Here is a 15,624-nt window from a genome sequence, read left to right as displayed (position 1 = left end):
AGAGCTCTTACCTTAGCCCTAACCTTAACCTTGTTCAAGATTCTAACCCTGTTCAGCCCAAAGAAATGGTTTCCTGATCCATGCTAAAAACCACAGGAATGCTGATAAATAGATTACTGCTGGCATGTTTATTACACTGTTATACACTACATTGCCAAAAGACACTACACACCTGCTCGTCAAACATCTCATTCCAAAATCATGGGCATTAATATGGAGTTGGTCCCCCTTTGCTGCTATATCAGCCTCCACTCTTCTGGGAAGGCTTTCCACTAGATGTTGGAGCATTGCTGTGGGGACTTGCATCCATTCAGCCACAAGAGCATTAGTGAGTTCGGGCACTGATGTTGGGCGATTAGGCCTAGCTCGCAGTCGGCGTTCCAATTCATCCCAAAGGTGTTCGGTGGGGTTGAGGTCATGGCTCTGTGCAGGCCAGTCAAGTTCTTCCACACCGATCTTGACAAACCATTTCTGTATGGACCTCGTTTTGTGCACAGGGGCATTGTCATGCTGAAACAGGAAAGAGCCTTCCCCAAACTGTTGCCACAAAGTTGGAAGCACAGAATCGTCTAGAATGTCATTGTATGCTGTAGCATTAATATTTCCCTCCACTAGAACTAAGGGGCCTAGCCCAAAACATGAAAAACAGCCCCAAACCATTATTCCTCCAAACTTTGCAATTGGCACTATGCATTGGGGCAGGTAGCGTGCTGCTGGCATCCACCAAACACAGATTGGTCTGAGATGGTGAAGCGGGATTCATCACTCGCCAACGGCAGTGAACTTTACACCACTCCAGACGACGCTTGGCATTGCACTTGTTGATCTTAGGCTTGTGTGCGTCTGCTCGGGCATGGAAACCCATTTCAGGGTCCCGTTGGTAGAGCATGGTGCTTGCAACGCCAGGGTTGAGGGTCCTATTCCCACGGGAGACCAGTATGAAAAGGTAGGCACTCACTACTGTAAGTCGCTCTGGATAAGAGCATCTGCTAAATGACCAAAATGTAAATAATGCTCCCAACGAACAGTTCTTCTGCTGACCTTGCTTCCAGAGGCAGTTGGAACTTGGTAGTGAGTGTTGCAAACAAGGACATATGACAGCACTTGGCAGTCCTGTTCTGTGCGCTTGTGCGGTCTACCACTTTGCGGCTGAGCCATTGTTGCTCCTAGACGTTTCCACTTCATAATAACAGCACTTACAGTTGACCGGGTCAGCTCTAGCAGGGCAGAAATTTGACGATTTGACTTGTTGGAAAGGTGTCATCCTATGACGGTGCCACATTGAAAGTCACTGAGCTCTTTACTAAGGCCATTCTATTGCCAATGTTAGTCTACGGAGATTGCATGGGTGTGCGCTATTCACCTGTTAGCAACGGGTGTGGCTGAAATAGCCGAATCCACTCATTTGAAGGGGTGTCCACATACTTTTGTATATATAGTGTATGTTCTGCCCCCTGACCAGGCAGCGAGTACTCCATTTTCTTAAAACAGCTATTTATGTCATGATAAACCTTGTAGTCTAATCCAGGGCTTGTTCTAACTTTTTGTTATTTCGTTTTTTCCTTCTCCTTCTCCTCCTACTTCCTTCCATAGACGAGTCTATGATACCTGCGAGTCATTGGTATGGAGTGATCTTATTTGATATAATTGAATAGGCTTCATCCATGGTTTCATATCTCAAGAACAATGACTGATGCTCAATGTCCTGTTGTACTGTAACATTTTCATGGCCACTCTCACTAAAAGAGGGAGGAGCCCGATCCTCAACACACAAACATACCAGTGGATTCTGCGATGTGAATGTCAGACAAAATACTGCAGTTCCTCAGTATCAGTTATGACTGGAATGAACGTCGGCAAATGCCTGTCTGTCTGCCTGCCTGCCTGCCTGCCTGCCTGCCTGCCTGCCTGCCTGTCTGTCTGTCTGTCTGTCTGCCTGTCTGCCTGTCTGTTATGTGAGATGCCATGGCTCTTTCATGAACTATGATGTACACATAACCTCTCCAACTTTATCGGAATCCATTACCATTACCACTTATCTCAATGATTATTACATTTATAAATCAGGTTAACAAGTAGTGATAAGTTAAGCCAAAGATAATTAATTCCTGAAAGTATAACTACATAACTTCAATGTCAAGGCAGAGGGCAGGACGATAAAGATCTGTAAAAAAACTATTTGATGTTTAGAAAGTGTCGTGGAAATTTCCTGTATTTACCAAATCATGAGAGCAAACAACAAAGGGTGTGTGCGCGCAAGCGTGTGTGTCTGTGTGTCGGCAGACAGCCTGGCTTGTTTACCTCTGCCATACAGGGCGTGTGCGCTGATCTGTACACACAGGGGTTAGAAATACCAAGGAGGTTCCCTGCTTGAGATGCCTCTGTCTGTTGGGTGACAGACACACCTGTGTTTACAGTTGAGTCCCTGGCGTGTGTGTGCATGCATTTGTGCGTGTGCATGCGTGTGTGTGTGTGCATGCGTTCATGTGCGTGCGTGCGTGTGTGTGCATGCATTTGTGCGTGTGCATGCGTGTGTGTGTGCATGCGTTCGTGCTTGTGCAAGCGTGTGTGCATGCGTTCATGTGTGTGCATGCGTGTGTGCATGCGTCCGTGCGTATGCATGCGTGTGTGTGCGTGTGCATGCGTTCGTGCGTGTGCATGCGTGTGTGTGTGTACTTGCGTGTGTGTGTGCATGTGTGTGTGTATGCGTGTGTACTTAAAGCCCTCCCTCCTACTCCTGGATCATTGAGCCAGGCTAGCTGCTTTAATGAGTGGCTTCTGCAGGTATACCATGACAGACAGACAAACATGTTATTATACACTAGAGGTCTGTCATTGGGATGGGGCAATATTATAATAGTAATAATAATACATTTTATTTTAAGCGCTTTTCACCAAACCCAAAGTCACATAAGTATATAAAAGAATAAGGACAGACTAATCAGGAAGTGAACTAGAGGGAGGATAAAAGTTAAGATGACAAATAATCCGGATAAGCCTGTGTGAAGAGGTGTATCTTTAGTGTGGACTTGAATATGTGTATTCGGTATTGGAGGCCTGGCAGACAAAAGAAAGGCTGAAACTCAGTGACACAATGCTTCACCCATTTAAATGTCCTCACTGACTGACTTTAGTCTTGCACATATAATTACTACAGCAGTATATCTCTACAGTCACGAATGTATATAACATCTTTCAAGTTTCAAGTTGTATTAGTTGTATGTACAGGAGACACATGGTATAGACCGTCCAATGAAATGCTTACTTGCAGGTTCCTTCTTGACAAAGCAACAACAATAAGAAATAGTTAAAAAATAAGAATAGGAACGTAAAGTAAATGGCTCAGTAGAATAGACATTTTAACATGGCCCTCCCTGTTGTTTGTGAAATGTCCTCACTATAGTCACCCATCTATAACCTAAAACATGTACCTTTGTTTGCTGTGTGTTGTATAAATAGATGGACCAGATGAGCCATAAGATGGAGGCGGTGCTGAAGATCTTGGTGGACCAGTACAAACCCAAGGCAGAGCTGCTCCAGAGGGCCCCAGCCCCTCCACTCCCAGCCCCCTACAGCTCTCGCATCAGCATCATGAGGCGTCAGAACATGGGCGTCAGCTTGGACGAGGGACGGTGATGTCACAGTGGGCAGACAGGCGCCAGGGATGGAACCACCAGGGACTAGTATGACCAACCGTGAGATATCAGTTGCAATGAGAAGATCAATCATTTTTAAATTCATTGTCAGCTGCTTGACCAGGAGGACACAGACTCCAATAAAGAAAAGGGAGCACTCTTCTTACCTTATTAAAAAGATGGTGTCATTTGGCTACTTTTGCCCTCTGTTTTATAACCCCCAAAACCTTTACATCACTGTCTTTGACCGCTGACCTTAGAGAGAGAACGTGAACAACTCAGCTCCTGCTTCTGTTCTCCTCTGCTGAAGAGGCGTGCTTGTCTGAAAGTGAGGGCTATAGAGAACTATGAGAGGGGACATGGCAGCAGTTTACTTACAGCTAGAGACGTACGGTGATGCCGTCCATTCTCCCTCCCCCCATCATGGTGAATGGGCATACGGGGTCCTCCTCTTCTTCAGAAGCTTCTTTCTCCCTCTTTAATATCAGCACTATGAAAACATACTACACTCTTTTTTGTTGTTGTTGAATTTTACCCCCTTTTCTCCCCAATTTCGTGGTACCCAGGTGTTAGTAGTTACTATCTTGTCTCATCGCTACAACTCCCGTACGGGCTCGGGAGAGACGAAGGTCGAAAGCCATGCGTCCTCCAAAACACAACCCGGCCCGCCACAGGAGTCGCTAGTGCGCGATGAGACAAGGATATCCCTACCGGCCAAACCCTCCCTAACCCGGACGACGCTGGGCCAATTGTGCGTCGCCCCATGGACCTCCCGGTCGCGGCCGGCTGCGACAGAGCCTGAGCTCAAACCCAGAGTCTCTGGTGGCACAGCTGGTACTGCAATGCAGTGCCCTAGACCACTGCGCCACCCGGGAGGCCCTAAACATACTAGAGTCTTAGAAAAAAGGTGCTATCTAGAAGCTTAAAGGGTTCTTTGACTGTGCCCATAGGAGAACTCTTTGAATAACCCTTTTTGGTTCTAAGTAGAACCCTTTTAGTTCCAGGTAGAACCAAAAAGGGTTCTCCTATGGGGACAGCCGAAGAATGCTTTTGGAACCTTTTTTTCTAAGCGTGTACTGAAACTTCCACAGCATACATTGTAGCGAAAGCATACGTCAAGTCCTTTTTGTTTTATAAGATTAGCCTGACACTTTCACTCCTCAGCACATTATCACGTAAGATATGAGAATGTATTCAACTGTGTGCATTCAGTGAGGCACATCCAAGCACTAAAATATTATTTCCAAGCAAACCATCACACTAATGATATTATTTGGCGATTGTGCAGTCAAAGTGCTAAAGCACTTGCTAAAGGGTACAGCACAGAGAATGAGGAGACCAGCAAAGATAAAATCCTGATCTTGGCACCATTTAAACCAAAATATAGCACCACTATTTCTATATAGCCACCAATTCATCTCACCTTACTGTATTTAGTTGCCGGCGTATGTTTGTTAGTAATAATCGAGTGACATAGAGAAGGACCAGGAGACTATCTGTTGACTTTGCCCAGGGTCTGCCTCTGTTAGTGGCTGGGCCTAGGCTGCTAGAGCAGAGAATAGTGGTGAAACAGCTCTGCAGGAACTAATCTGCCGCTGATTTACGGCTATGGTTAAGCTAATAAAAATAGCAGAACAGTCGTGACAAGGCAGAACTCAGTATTACAGAAATACAGTGAGGGAAAGAACAGTATGGAGAGTTATGGTAAGAAGTTAAAGTTGACTCAACACCCCGTGCCAAGATTTTCACTAGAATATTCCAATGAACCACTTCACCCCACCACCCATCCTTCTCAATGCTAAAACACTTTCATTTTCCCTCTTTGGACTTAAACTGCAGTGTGCAATTTGTAATTAATTTGCCCCATTAGAGCACTAATTATTTATCTGTCTATTGCTAATTAAGTGCTGAATTCCTGGTAAGGGGAGTTAACAATGTATGTGAGTTGACTAATGAAAAGGACACTGGAAAATGTGTACAATTTAAACAGTAGGCTTTGAATGGCTCACTCCATAATTCAGTGTGAAGGGTCTTAAATATCAGGTAACCTCTGAGAGAAGAGAGAGAGAGAGAGAGAGAGAGAGAGAGAGAGAGAGAGAGAGAGAGAGAGAGAGAGAGAGAGAGAGAGAGAGAGAGAGAGAGAGAGAGAGAGAGAGAGAGAGAGAGAGAGAGAGAGAGAGAGAGAGAGAGAGAGAGAGAGAGAGAGATAGAGATTAGATGAGAGAGAGAGAGAGAGAGAGAGAGAGAGAGAGAGAGAGAGAGAGAGAGAGAGAGAGAGAGAGAGAGAGAGAGAGAGAGAGAGAGAGAGAGAGAGAGAGAGAGAGAGAGAGAGAGAGAGAGAGAGAGAGAGAGAGAGAGAGAGAGAGAGAGAGAGAGAGAGAGAGAGAGAGAGAGAGAGAGAGAGAGAGAGACCAAGCTTTGACTTTAAAGCATTGAATATAATTAATGTCTCTTTTTTTGTTCTCACTCCATGTATTTGTCGTACGGCCAGGACCCAGCTGGGTTTAGCCAGTTGAAAATAGAGAACAATAACTAAGCTATGTGTGCAATCCCTTCCATAATTATAGTGTTCACATTCCTCGAAAGATGGCAACACAAAGGAGGGGTGAAACGAGAGAGAGAGGGGAGGAAGAGAAAAACACTGAACAAAAATATAAACGCAACATGCAACGATTTTACTGAGTCACAGTTCATATAAGAAAATCTGTCAATTTAAATAAATAAATCAGGCCCCAATTTATAGATTTCACATGACAGGGCAGGGGCACAGTCATGGGTGGGCCTGATAGGGAATAGGCCCAGCCACTTGGGAGCTAGACCTACCCTCTGAGGTGCCAGGCCCAGCCAATCAGAATGAGTTTTCCCCACAAAAGGGCTGTATTACAGACAGAAATACTTATCAGTTCCATCAGCTGTCCGGGTGGCTGATCTCAGACAGTCCCGCAGGTGAAGAAACTAGATGTGGAGGTCCTGGGCTGACATGGTTACACGTGGTCTGCGGCTGTGAGGCCGGTTGGACATACAGCCAAATTCTTTAAAAAACGACATTGGATTCGGCTTATGGTAGATAAATTAACATTAAATTCTCTGGCAACAGTTCTGGTGGACACTCCTGCAGTCAGCATGCCAATTTCACACTCCCCCAAAACTTGTGTTGTGTGACAAAACTGCACATTTAGAGTGGCCTTTTATTGTCACCATCACAAGGTGCACCTGTGTAATCAGCTTCTTGATATGCCACACCTGTCCGGGTGGCTGGTCTCAGACAATCCCGCAGGTGAAGGAGCAGATTATTTTGGCAAAGGAGAAATGCTCGCTAACACGGATGTAAACAAATTTGTGCACAACATTTTAGAGAAATAAGCTTTTTGTGCGTATAGAACATTTCTGGGATCTTTTATTTCAGCTCATGAAACATGAGACCAACACTGTTGCGTTTATATTTTTGTTCAGTATGTTTTATTATTTTGCCGTGGTTGAAGATTTGGAATATGTATTTTATATAACAGGCTGCTTTTTAAAGCCAGGTTCTTTGAGATAAGTGCTTCACATACTGGCTATCTGACCATTCTCCTGTACAGTTTTATAAGAGTTGTAAATAGCAACATTGACTTATCATGTGGAACGAACGATCAACCTGAGAATACTCCTGGTCTGCAGAGTGATGATGAGAAATAAAGAGAAGTGTTGTAAAATGGATTGGAATGACTGTAAATTATATTCACAACCCTCTGTAAATCTGGTGTAAATAAAAATCCATTTCATTTTCTGGGCTCTCCTTGGGCTCAGTGTGTCTTGATTACCAGTTAGTCTATAATTTCCTTTCCTTGGATTCAACTCTTCTCTCTTGGCTGTCTGTTCGATTTGCAGGCCACATCAGGTCAAGGTAAGCCATATCCTCTCAATCCCACAAAGTTTATAGAATTCTTCAATTCATATTTTTTTTACACTGCAATCAGGGGACAGAGAAGAATAAACATTTTTGTTGTTGTTGCCGTGCATACTTTGAACTTCAATATTCCATAACCATTGAGGAGCGAGGGAGGCATATGGGAGAAAGACAGAGAGACAGCGAGAGAGAGAGACAGAGAGAAAGAAAGAGAATACGTCTCAAATTACCACTCAATTATATTTGCCTTCAAAGGCCAAGAAATACTGGGGATGTCCCAAAAACAGCACGGCCAGAGCGGGGAGAGAGAGGTCTCTAGGGAGGGGTGGATAGACGCGAGAAGGGCAGGAGAAAGCTGACTGGGAGGGGGTGGAGGGAGTAGAGGAGCAGCCCAGAGCCATTTTCAATTACCCAGAGAGCCTTGTCTCCACAGCCCAGCCATGGTGTTATGCTGCCTTTGTCCTCCCCTGGTTTATATCACGGTCTCCCCCTGGTCTAGTTGCTGTTTACTGAGCCAGCTCAGCTCTATACCACTGAGATCCTGCTACTTCACTTTCATCTCTGACTCCCCACTTCAAACGAGGGTTTGATGTCAGAAGAACACAAGAGCAAGAACACAAGCTAAAAGGGAACATCAAGAGAGAGCCAGGAAGAAAGTTGAATAGAATGTAGCTCTGTGGGGTCAGTGAGACATGCTAGTCAATACCTCCATATATACCCTATTCCTCCATATATACCTTATACCCCATATACTGTATACCCTGTACCCTCATATACACTCACATACCCCCTATACCCCCATATATACCCTATACATACCCTATACCCCCATATATACCCTTATATACAGTGCATTCGGAAAGTATTCAGACTCCTTCCCTTTTTCCACATTTGTTTTCACTTTCCGAATGCACAGTACACCCTATACCCCCATATATACCCTATACTCCCATATACCCCATATATACCCTATACCCTCATATATACCGTATTCCCTCATATATACCCTATATGTCACGTTCTGACCATAGTTCTGTTATTTTATTCTTTGTTTTAGTATGGTCAGGGCGTGAGTTGGGGTGGGCAGTCTATGTTTGTTTTTCTATGTTGGTTTTGTGTTCGGCCTAGTATGGTTCTCAATCAGAGGCAGGTGTCGTTAGTTGTCGCTGATTGAGAATCAGACTTAGGTAGCCTGGGTTTCACTGTTGGTTTGTGGGTGTTTGTTTCTTTGAACAGTGAGAGAGAGAATAACAACAACAAAAAATCCAGAAAAACACATGTCAAAAATGTTATAAATTGATTTGCATTTTAATGAGGGAAATAAGTATTTGACCCCCTCTCAATCAGAAAGATTTAAGGCTCCCAGGTGTCTTTCATACAGGTAACGAGCTGAGATTAGGAGCACACTCTTAAAGGGAGTGCTCCTAATCTCAGTTTGTTTCCTGTATAAAAGACACCTGTACACAGAAGCAATCAATCAATCAGATTCCAAATTCTCCACCATGGCCAAGACCAAAGAGCTCTCCAAGGATGTCAGGGACAAGATTGTAGACCTACACAAGGCTGGAATGGGCTACAAGACCATCGCCAAGCAGCCTGGTGAGAAGGTGACAACAGTTGGTGCGATTATTCGCAAATGGAAGAAACACAAAAGAACTGTCAATCTCCCTCGGCCTGGGGCCCCATGCAAGATCTCACCTCGTGGAGTTGCAATGATCATGAGAACGGTGAGGAATCAGCCCAGAACTACACGGGAGGATCTTGTCAATGATCTCAAGGCAGCTGGGACCATAGTCACCAAGAAAACAATTGGTAACACACTATGCCGTGAAGGACTGAAATCCTGCAGCGCCCGCAAGGTCCCCCTGCTCAAGAAAGCACATATACATGCCAGTCTGAAGTTTGCCAATGAACATCTGAATGATTCAGAGGACAACTGGGTGAAAGTGTTGTGGTCAGATGAGACCAAAATAGAGCTCTTTGGCATCAACTCAACTCGCCGTGTTTGGAGGAGGAGGAATGCTGCCTATGACCCCAAGAAAACCATCCCCACCGTCAAACATGGAGGTGGAAACATTATGCTTTGGGGGTGTTTTTCTGCTAAGGGGACAGGACAACTTCACCGCATCAAAGGGACGATGGACGGGGCCATGTACCTTCAAATCTTGGGTGAGAACCTCCTTCCCTCAGCCAAGGCATTGAAAATGGGTCGTGGATGGGTATTCCAGCATGATAATGACCCAAAACACACGGCCAAGGCAACAAAGGAGTGGCTCAAGAAGAAGCACATTAAGGTCCTGGAGTGGCCTAGCCAGAGTAATAGTTGCTGATAATGGGCCTCTGTACGCCTATGTAGATATTCTGTTAAAAATCAGTCGTTAAAAATGTCAACACTGTATTTCTAACCAGTTTGATGTTATTTTAATGGACAAAAAAAACAAGGACGTTTCTAAGTGACCCCAAACTTTTGAACGGTAGTGTATACCCTATACCCCATATATACACTTTACCCTCTAGCCTGTAAAAAATCTCTTTCGTATCGTCTGATATCCCCAAAGATTGGAAAGCTGCAGTGGTCACCCCCCTCTTCAAAGTGGGAGACACTCTAAACCCAAACGGTTACAGACCTATATCTATCCTACCTGCCTTTCTAAGGCAGATCACCGGCCATTTCAAATCCCACCGTACCTTCTCCGCTATGCAATCTGGTTTCCGAGTTGGTCATGGGTGCACCTCAGCCACGCTCAAGGTCCTAAATGATATCAAAACCGCCATCTATAAAAGACAATACTGTGCAGCCATATTCATTGACCTGGTCAAGGCTTTCAAGTCAATCGCCGTATTCTTATCGGCAGACTCAACAGCCTTGGTTTCTCAAATGCCTGCCTCACCTGGTTCACCAACTACTTCTCAGACAGTTCAGTGTGTCAAATCGGAGGGCCTGTTGTCCGGACCTCTGGCAGTCTCTATGGGGGTGCCACAGGGTTCAATTCTTGGGCCGACTCGTTTCTCTGTATACATCAATGATGTCGCTCTTGCTCAATGATGTCGCTCTACACCATTCTGTATACTTCTGGCCCTTCTTTGGACACTGTGTTAACTAACCTCCAGAGGAGCTTCAGTGGCATACAACCCTCCTTCCGTGGCCTCCAACTGCTAAATGCAAGTAAAACTAAATGCATGCTCTTCAACCTATTGCTACCCGCACCTGCCCGCCCGTCTTGCATCACTACTCTGGGGGTCTCTGACTTAGAATATGTGGACAACTACAAATACCTAGGTGTCTGGTTAGACTGTAAACTCTCCTTCCAGACTCACATTAAGCATCTCCAATCCCAAATTAAATCTAGAATCAGCTTCCTATTTCGCAACAAAGCATCCTTCACTCATGCTGCCAAACATACCCTCGTAAAACTGACTATCATACCAATCCTTGACTTCGGCGATGCCATTTACAAAATAGCATCCAACACTCTGCTCAGCAAATTGGATGCAGTCTATCGCAGTGCCATCCGTTTTGTCACCAAAGCCCCATATACTACCCACCACTGCGACCTGTATGCTCTCGTTGGCTGGCCCTCGCTTAATATTTGTCGCCAAACCCACTGACTCCAGGTCATCTTTAAGTCTTTGCTAGGTAAAGCCCCGCCTTATCTCAGCTCACTGGTCACCATAGCAGCACCCATCCGTAGCACGCGCTCCAGCAGGTATATTTCACTGGTCACCCCCAAAGCCAACTCATCTTTGGCTGCCTTTCACTACAGTTCTTTGCTGCCAATGACTGAAAAAATGACTGCAAAAATCACTCAAGCTGGAGACTCATATCTCCCTCACTAACTTTAAGCATCAGCTGTCAGAGCAGCTTACAGATCATTGCACCTGTACATAGCCCATATGTAAATAGCCCACCCAACTACCTCATCCCCATATTTTTTTCTTCTCCTTTGCACCCCAGTATCTCTACTTGCACATTCATCTTCTGCACATCTATCACTCCAGTGTTTAATTGCTAAATTGTAGTTATTTCACCACTATGGCCTATTTATTGCCCTACCTCCCTAATCTTACTTCATTTGCATACACTGTACATAGACTTTTCTATTGTGTTATTGACTGTACGTTTGTTTATTCCACGTGTAACTCTGTGTTGTTGTTTGTGTCGCACTGCTTTGCTTTATCTTGGCCAGGTCGCAGTTGTAAATGAGAAATTGTTCTCAACTGGCCTGATTAAATAAATAAAAATGTATACCATATACCCCATATATACCCTATACCCTCATATATACCCGACACCCCATATATACCCTTTACCCTCGTATGTACCCTATACCCTCATATATACCTTATACCCTCATATATACCCTCTACCCCATATTCATGATGGAACGTTACAGAATCTGAGAAAGCTACTGTATATCTATATCTATGGGTCATCACGTGAAGTATACTGTGGAGATTCATCACTCCCAGCCACCAAGTAGACTTTGCATTCCTTTAATTCCCAAACATTCCTTTACCAATTGTTTTTATTCCTGTGTAGTCATGTAGTCTTTACTAACATTAGATTGCAGGTGAGATCTCCTTATGCATGTTAGGCTGGACTGAGAACAGTGGAGACATGCAATATGTTTCTTAAGTCTACCGGGAGGAGGGGCCTTGCAGCACCCTAAGGGGCCACGATAGCCCACAGTGAGGCCCCAGCAGGGCCACCTGTCTGGTAGGCAGGCATTATGGAGGCCCATCAACGCCATATGAAAGCAGATACCAGAGAACAGGTGTGTGTGTGTGTGTGTGTGTGTGTGTGTGTGTGTGTGTGTGTGTGTGTGTGTGTGTGTGTGTGTGTGTGTGTGTGTGTGTGTGTGTGTGTGTGTGTGTGTGTGTGTGTGTGTGTGTGTGTGTGTGTGTGTGTGTGTGTGTGTGAGAGAGAGAGTGCACGTGTGTGTGTGTGAGTGAGAGAGAGAGAGAGAGAGAGAGAGAGTGCGCGTGTGTGCGCCTGCATGTGTGTAGGAGAGGGACACAGACAGTGTCAGCAGCAGCTGATGCTAGACACTCCATCGAGAGTCCCTAGATAGTGGAGGGGAACAGTTGGGTTAGAGACAGTTGGTTTTCTTGCTACTGATTGTAGTAGTAGTAGTAGTTAGTGTTGAAGCATAATTCAAAATCCCCTCACCCAAGGGCTCCTTGTCACATAAAACCAGTGCAGGACAATGTGCTTCATGCTAAAAAAGCAAGTAAAGGGGAATAAAAATGGCATACACCGTTCAGGAATATGTGTAACATAGTAATGTGTAAAGCAGGCCGCAGTAAGTACTGTCCTCAGGGAACCTGGCCTTTGACCCACTACAACTTAAAAAGAGGCCTCCCTCGCCCCAGCCTCCTTCTGCTGAGCACAGGATAATGGTTTTCCATGTAATCATTTACAAGAGGAACCGATACAGTGCATGAGCTTTGACCTCTACTGTGGTTGGTATAGCTAGTTGCTACATCACCCCTGGGAGACAAACCACCAAGAGGTTAAAGGGTTAGTTTGACCCTCTGTGACCTTCGCCCTCTGAGATTTCCTTCGGCCATATGTCTGGTGTTTGTCCTTCCCAGTAACCAGGGTAAGTTCAACAACAACAACAACAATCAGATCTCAAGATCCCTCTGCAACGTCCCACGCTACTCTGCTTCATGTCCAGGCCAGGGCATGCCAGCCGGCCACAATAACCCCACCCAAGACTGGCCAAGTAAGCCAACAGCAGCTGCCGAGGAGAAGGAGGTGCAGGAGAAGGAGAGGTCCGGGGTAGTGTACACATGCTATGTAAAGAGGGCAGGGGACAGAGAGGCTGTCCGTTGCTTATCTAGCTTACAGCCAGGGGCGCAACTTTCACTGGGGACGTCTCCCCAGTTTTATCAATGGAATGTGATACAAAATGTGGCAACGGTGTGCTTTAGGACCATGCGGGTGGCTCAGAACGGTCAGATAGGCTTTTTTGAGTGTTTATCCGACTGGATTTAAATATATATATATATAGTACCAGTCAAAAGTTTGGACACAGCTTCTCATTCAAGGGTTTTTCTTTATTTTTACTGTTATCTACATTGTAGAATAATAGTGAAGACATAAAAACTATGAAATAACACATATGGAATCACATGTTAACCAAAAAATGTGTTAAACAGATTCTTCAAAGTAGCCACCATTTGCCTTGATGACAGCGTTGCACACTCTTGGCATTATCTCAACCAGCTTCATGAGGTAGTCACCTGCAATGCATTTCAATTAACATGTGTTCCTTCTTAATGTGTTTGAGCCAATCAGTTGTGTTGTGACAAGGTAGGGGTGGTGTAAGGAAGATAGCCCTATTTGATTAAATATATTATGTCCCCCCCACTTCTAAAACCAAAGTTGCGCCCTTGGTTTCAGTATTGGGGACTTTTCCTCCAGACAGCCTGAGATTCCTGGCTGGAACTGGAAGGACTTCAGTGGTGTGGTGGGGTTTGGCCAGCCAGAACAGTATGTGAGGCTTGGAGGACAGCTGCAGCTAGGAGCTTCAGTGGAGTCAGAGACTGAGCAGGGCCAGAGAGGAGAGGAAGGGACAGGGAGCCATAGGCTAGGAGGAGACATGGCATTATGTCACACACAACACATTCTGATACAATAGCCAAGAAATATACAAGGGTTATTCTGCAAGCTTTACCTCCATGTTTCCATGTCCCTCCCATTATGTAAAATTACTAAGAAGGCATAAGTATTGATGCATACAGGTTGCTGCCAACACATAACAGAGTGAATATTGAAGTACTTGTAGCCAATGGAGATATGTCCAAACACAGAAAGAGAGGAGCGTGTTCTATTTTTCTCATCATGCTGTGTGTTTGAGAACATGTTCATTCCTCCCTACAGCAGCCATCTTCTCTGGACCCCACTAAGCCAGGATTCAGGCCTGCTGAGGCTCCAAGGGACACAAAGATGCAAGAGACCCGCATGTATAAGAAAAGCATTCTTCTGAGTGCTGCAGATATGTGTCATAAACGTCTACTATCTTTTGAAGTGCTGCCTGGTAGCCTGGGAAGGCCTCAGTTATAGCCTGAATCAGCTAGAGTCATTGGCTGCTTGATTGATCAAAGGAACACTCAAGTGTTTAAATGCAGTTTCAAGAAATGCTGATTTATTTTAATTGTGACACAAAACAGATTGGCTGTGGTGTTTAGGGGGGAAGAGAGAGAGTGGCTTTTTAGTGTGCCTTGGCCCTTCTTCCTCTATGGATGTGCCAGATGTGAGGTAATTTATTTATTGGTGTCTCTAGCTCCGTTTATACCTGGTTCTAACATGCGTCCTTCGTCCTGACATTGTACTGATCTTGTATATTTCTACTTATAATATCTGATCACAATCTTACCCCAAAGCGTATTTTAATCGTCCACACCTGTCAAAATTTGTGGGCACAATCAGAATGTGGATAAGATCAGAACAAAGGACATGTTAGAACCAGGTGTAAACAGGGCTTCTGTTTCATTATGACATGTTCAACGCTTACTGGATTACTATGATTATGTATCCTCATATATAGTCATGCATTTATGTATACATCTCAATCTTATTGACATTTTCTTTTTACTGTTCATTTTTTTTGTATTCCACAATCAACTTTCTATCTGGGACAATAATGTAACAACCATCATTACTACTACTACTCCTCCTACTACTACTACTACTATGACAACCACTACTATTACTATGACTACTACTACTATTACTGTGACTACTACTACTATTACAATGACTACAACTACTACTACCATTACTATGACTACTACTACTTATATAACTATGACTACTATTACTATGACTACTACAACTATTACAATGACTACTACTACTACTACTACCATTACTATGACTACTACTACTACTATTACTATGACTACTACTACTATTACTATGACTACTACTACTACTACTACTACTACTATTACAACTACTACTACTACCATTACTATGACTACTACTACTATTACTATGACTACTACTACTATTACTATGACTACTGCTACTATGACTACTATTATTACTACTACTACTATGACCACTATTGCTATGACTACTACGACTAC

General features: G+C 44.4%; 1 protein-coding gene across 2 annotated transcripts in view; it reads left to right on the top strand.

Annotated features, from left to right (window-relative positions):
- The window catches only part of LOC112227887 (potassium voltage-gated channel subfamily KQT member 1-like), a 111,983-nt gene extending 107,829 nt beyond the window's left edge, over positions 1-4,154 (top strand). For both annotated transcript variants that reach the window (XM_042302058.1, XM_042302040.1), the window contains one exon: positions 3,460-4,154. In XM_042302058.1, the coding sequence (XP_042157992.1) occupies positions 3,460-3,636 (177 nt within the window). In that variant the 3' untranslated portion in view covers positions 3,637-4,154. The remainder of the gene's footprint in view (positions 1-3,459) is intronic.
- The last annotated feature ends 11,470 nt before the right edge of the window (positions 4,155-15,624 follow it).

Source organism: Oncorhynchus tshawytscha, linkage group LG01 (genome assembly GCF_018296145.1).
Source record: "Oncorhynchus tshawytscha isolate Ot180627B linkage group LG01, Otsh_v2.0, whole genome shotgun sequence".
Taxonomy (NCBI): domain Eukaryota; kingdom Metazoa; phylum Chordata; class Actinopteri; order Salmoniformes; family Salmonidae; genus Oncorhynchus; species Oncorhynchus tshawytscha.
Note: the sequence above shows the minus strand (reverse complement) of the source record. Positions and strands in the feature narration are given on the sequence as shown.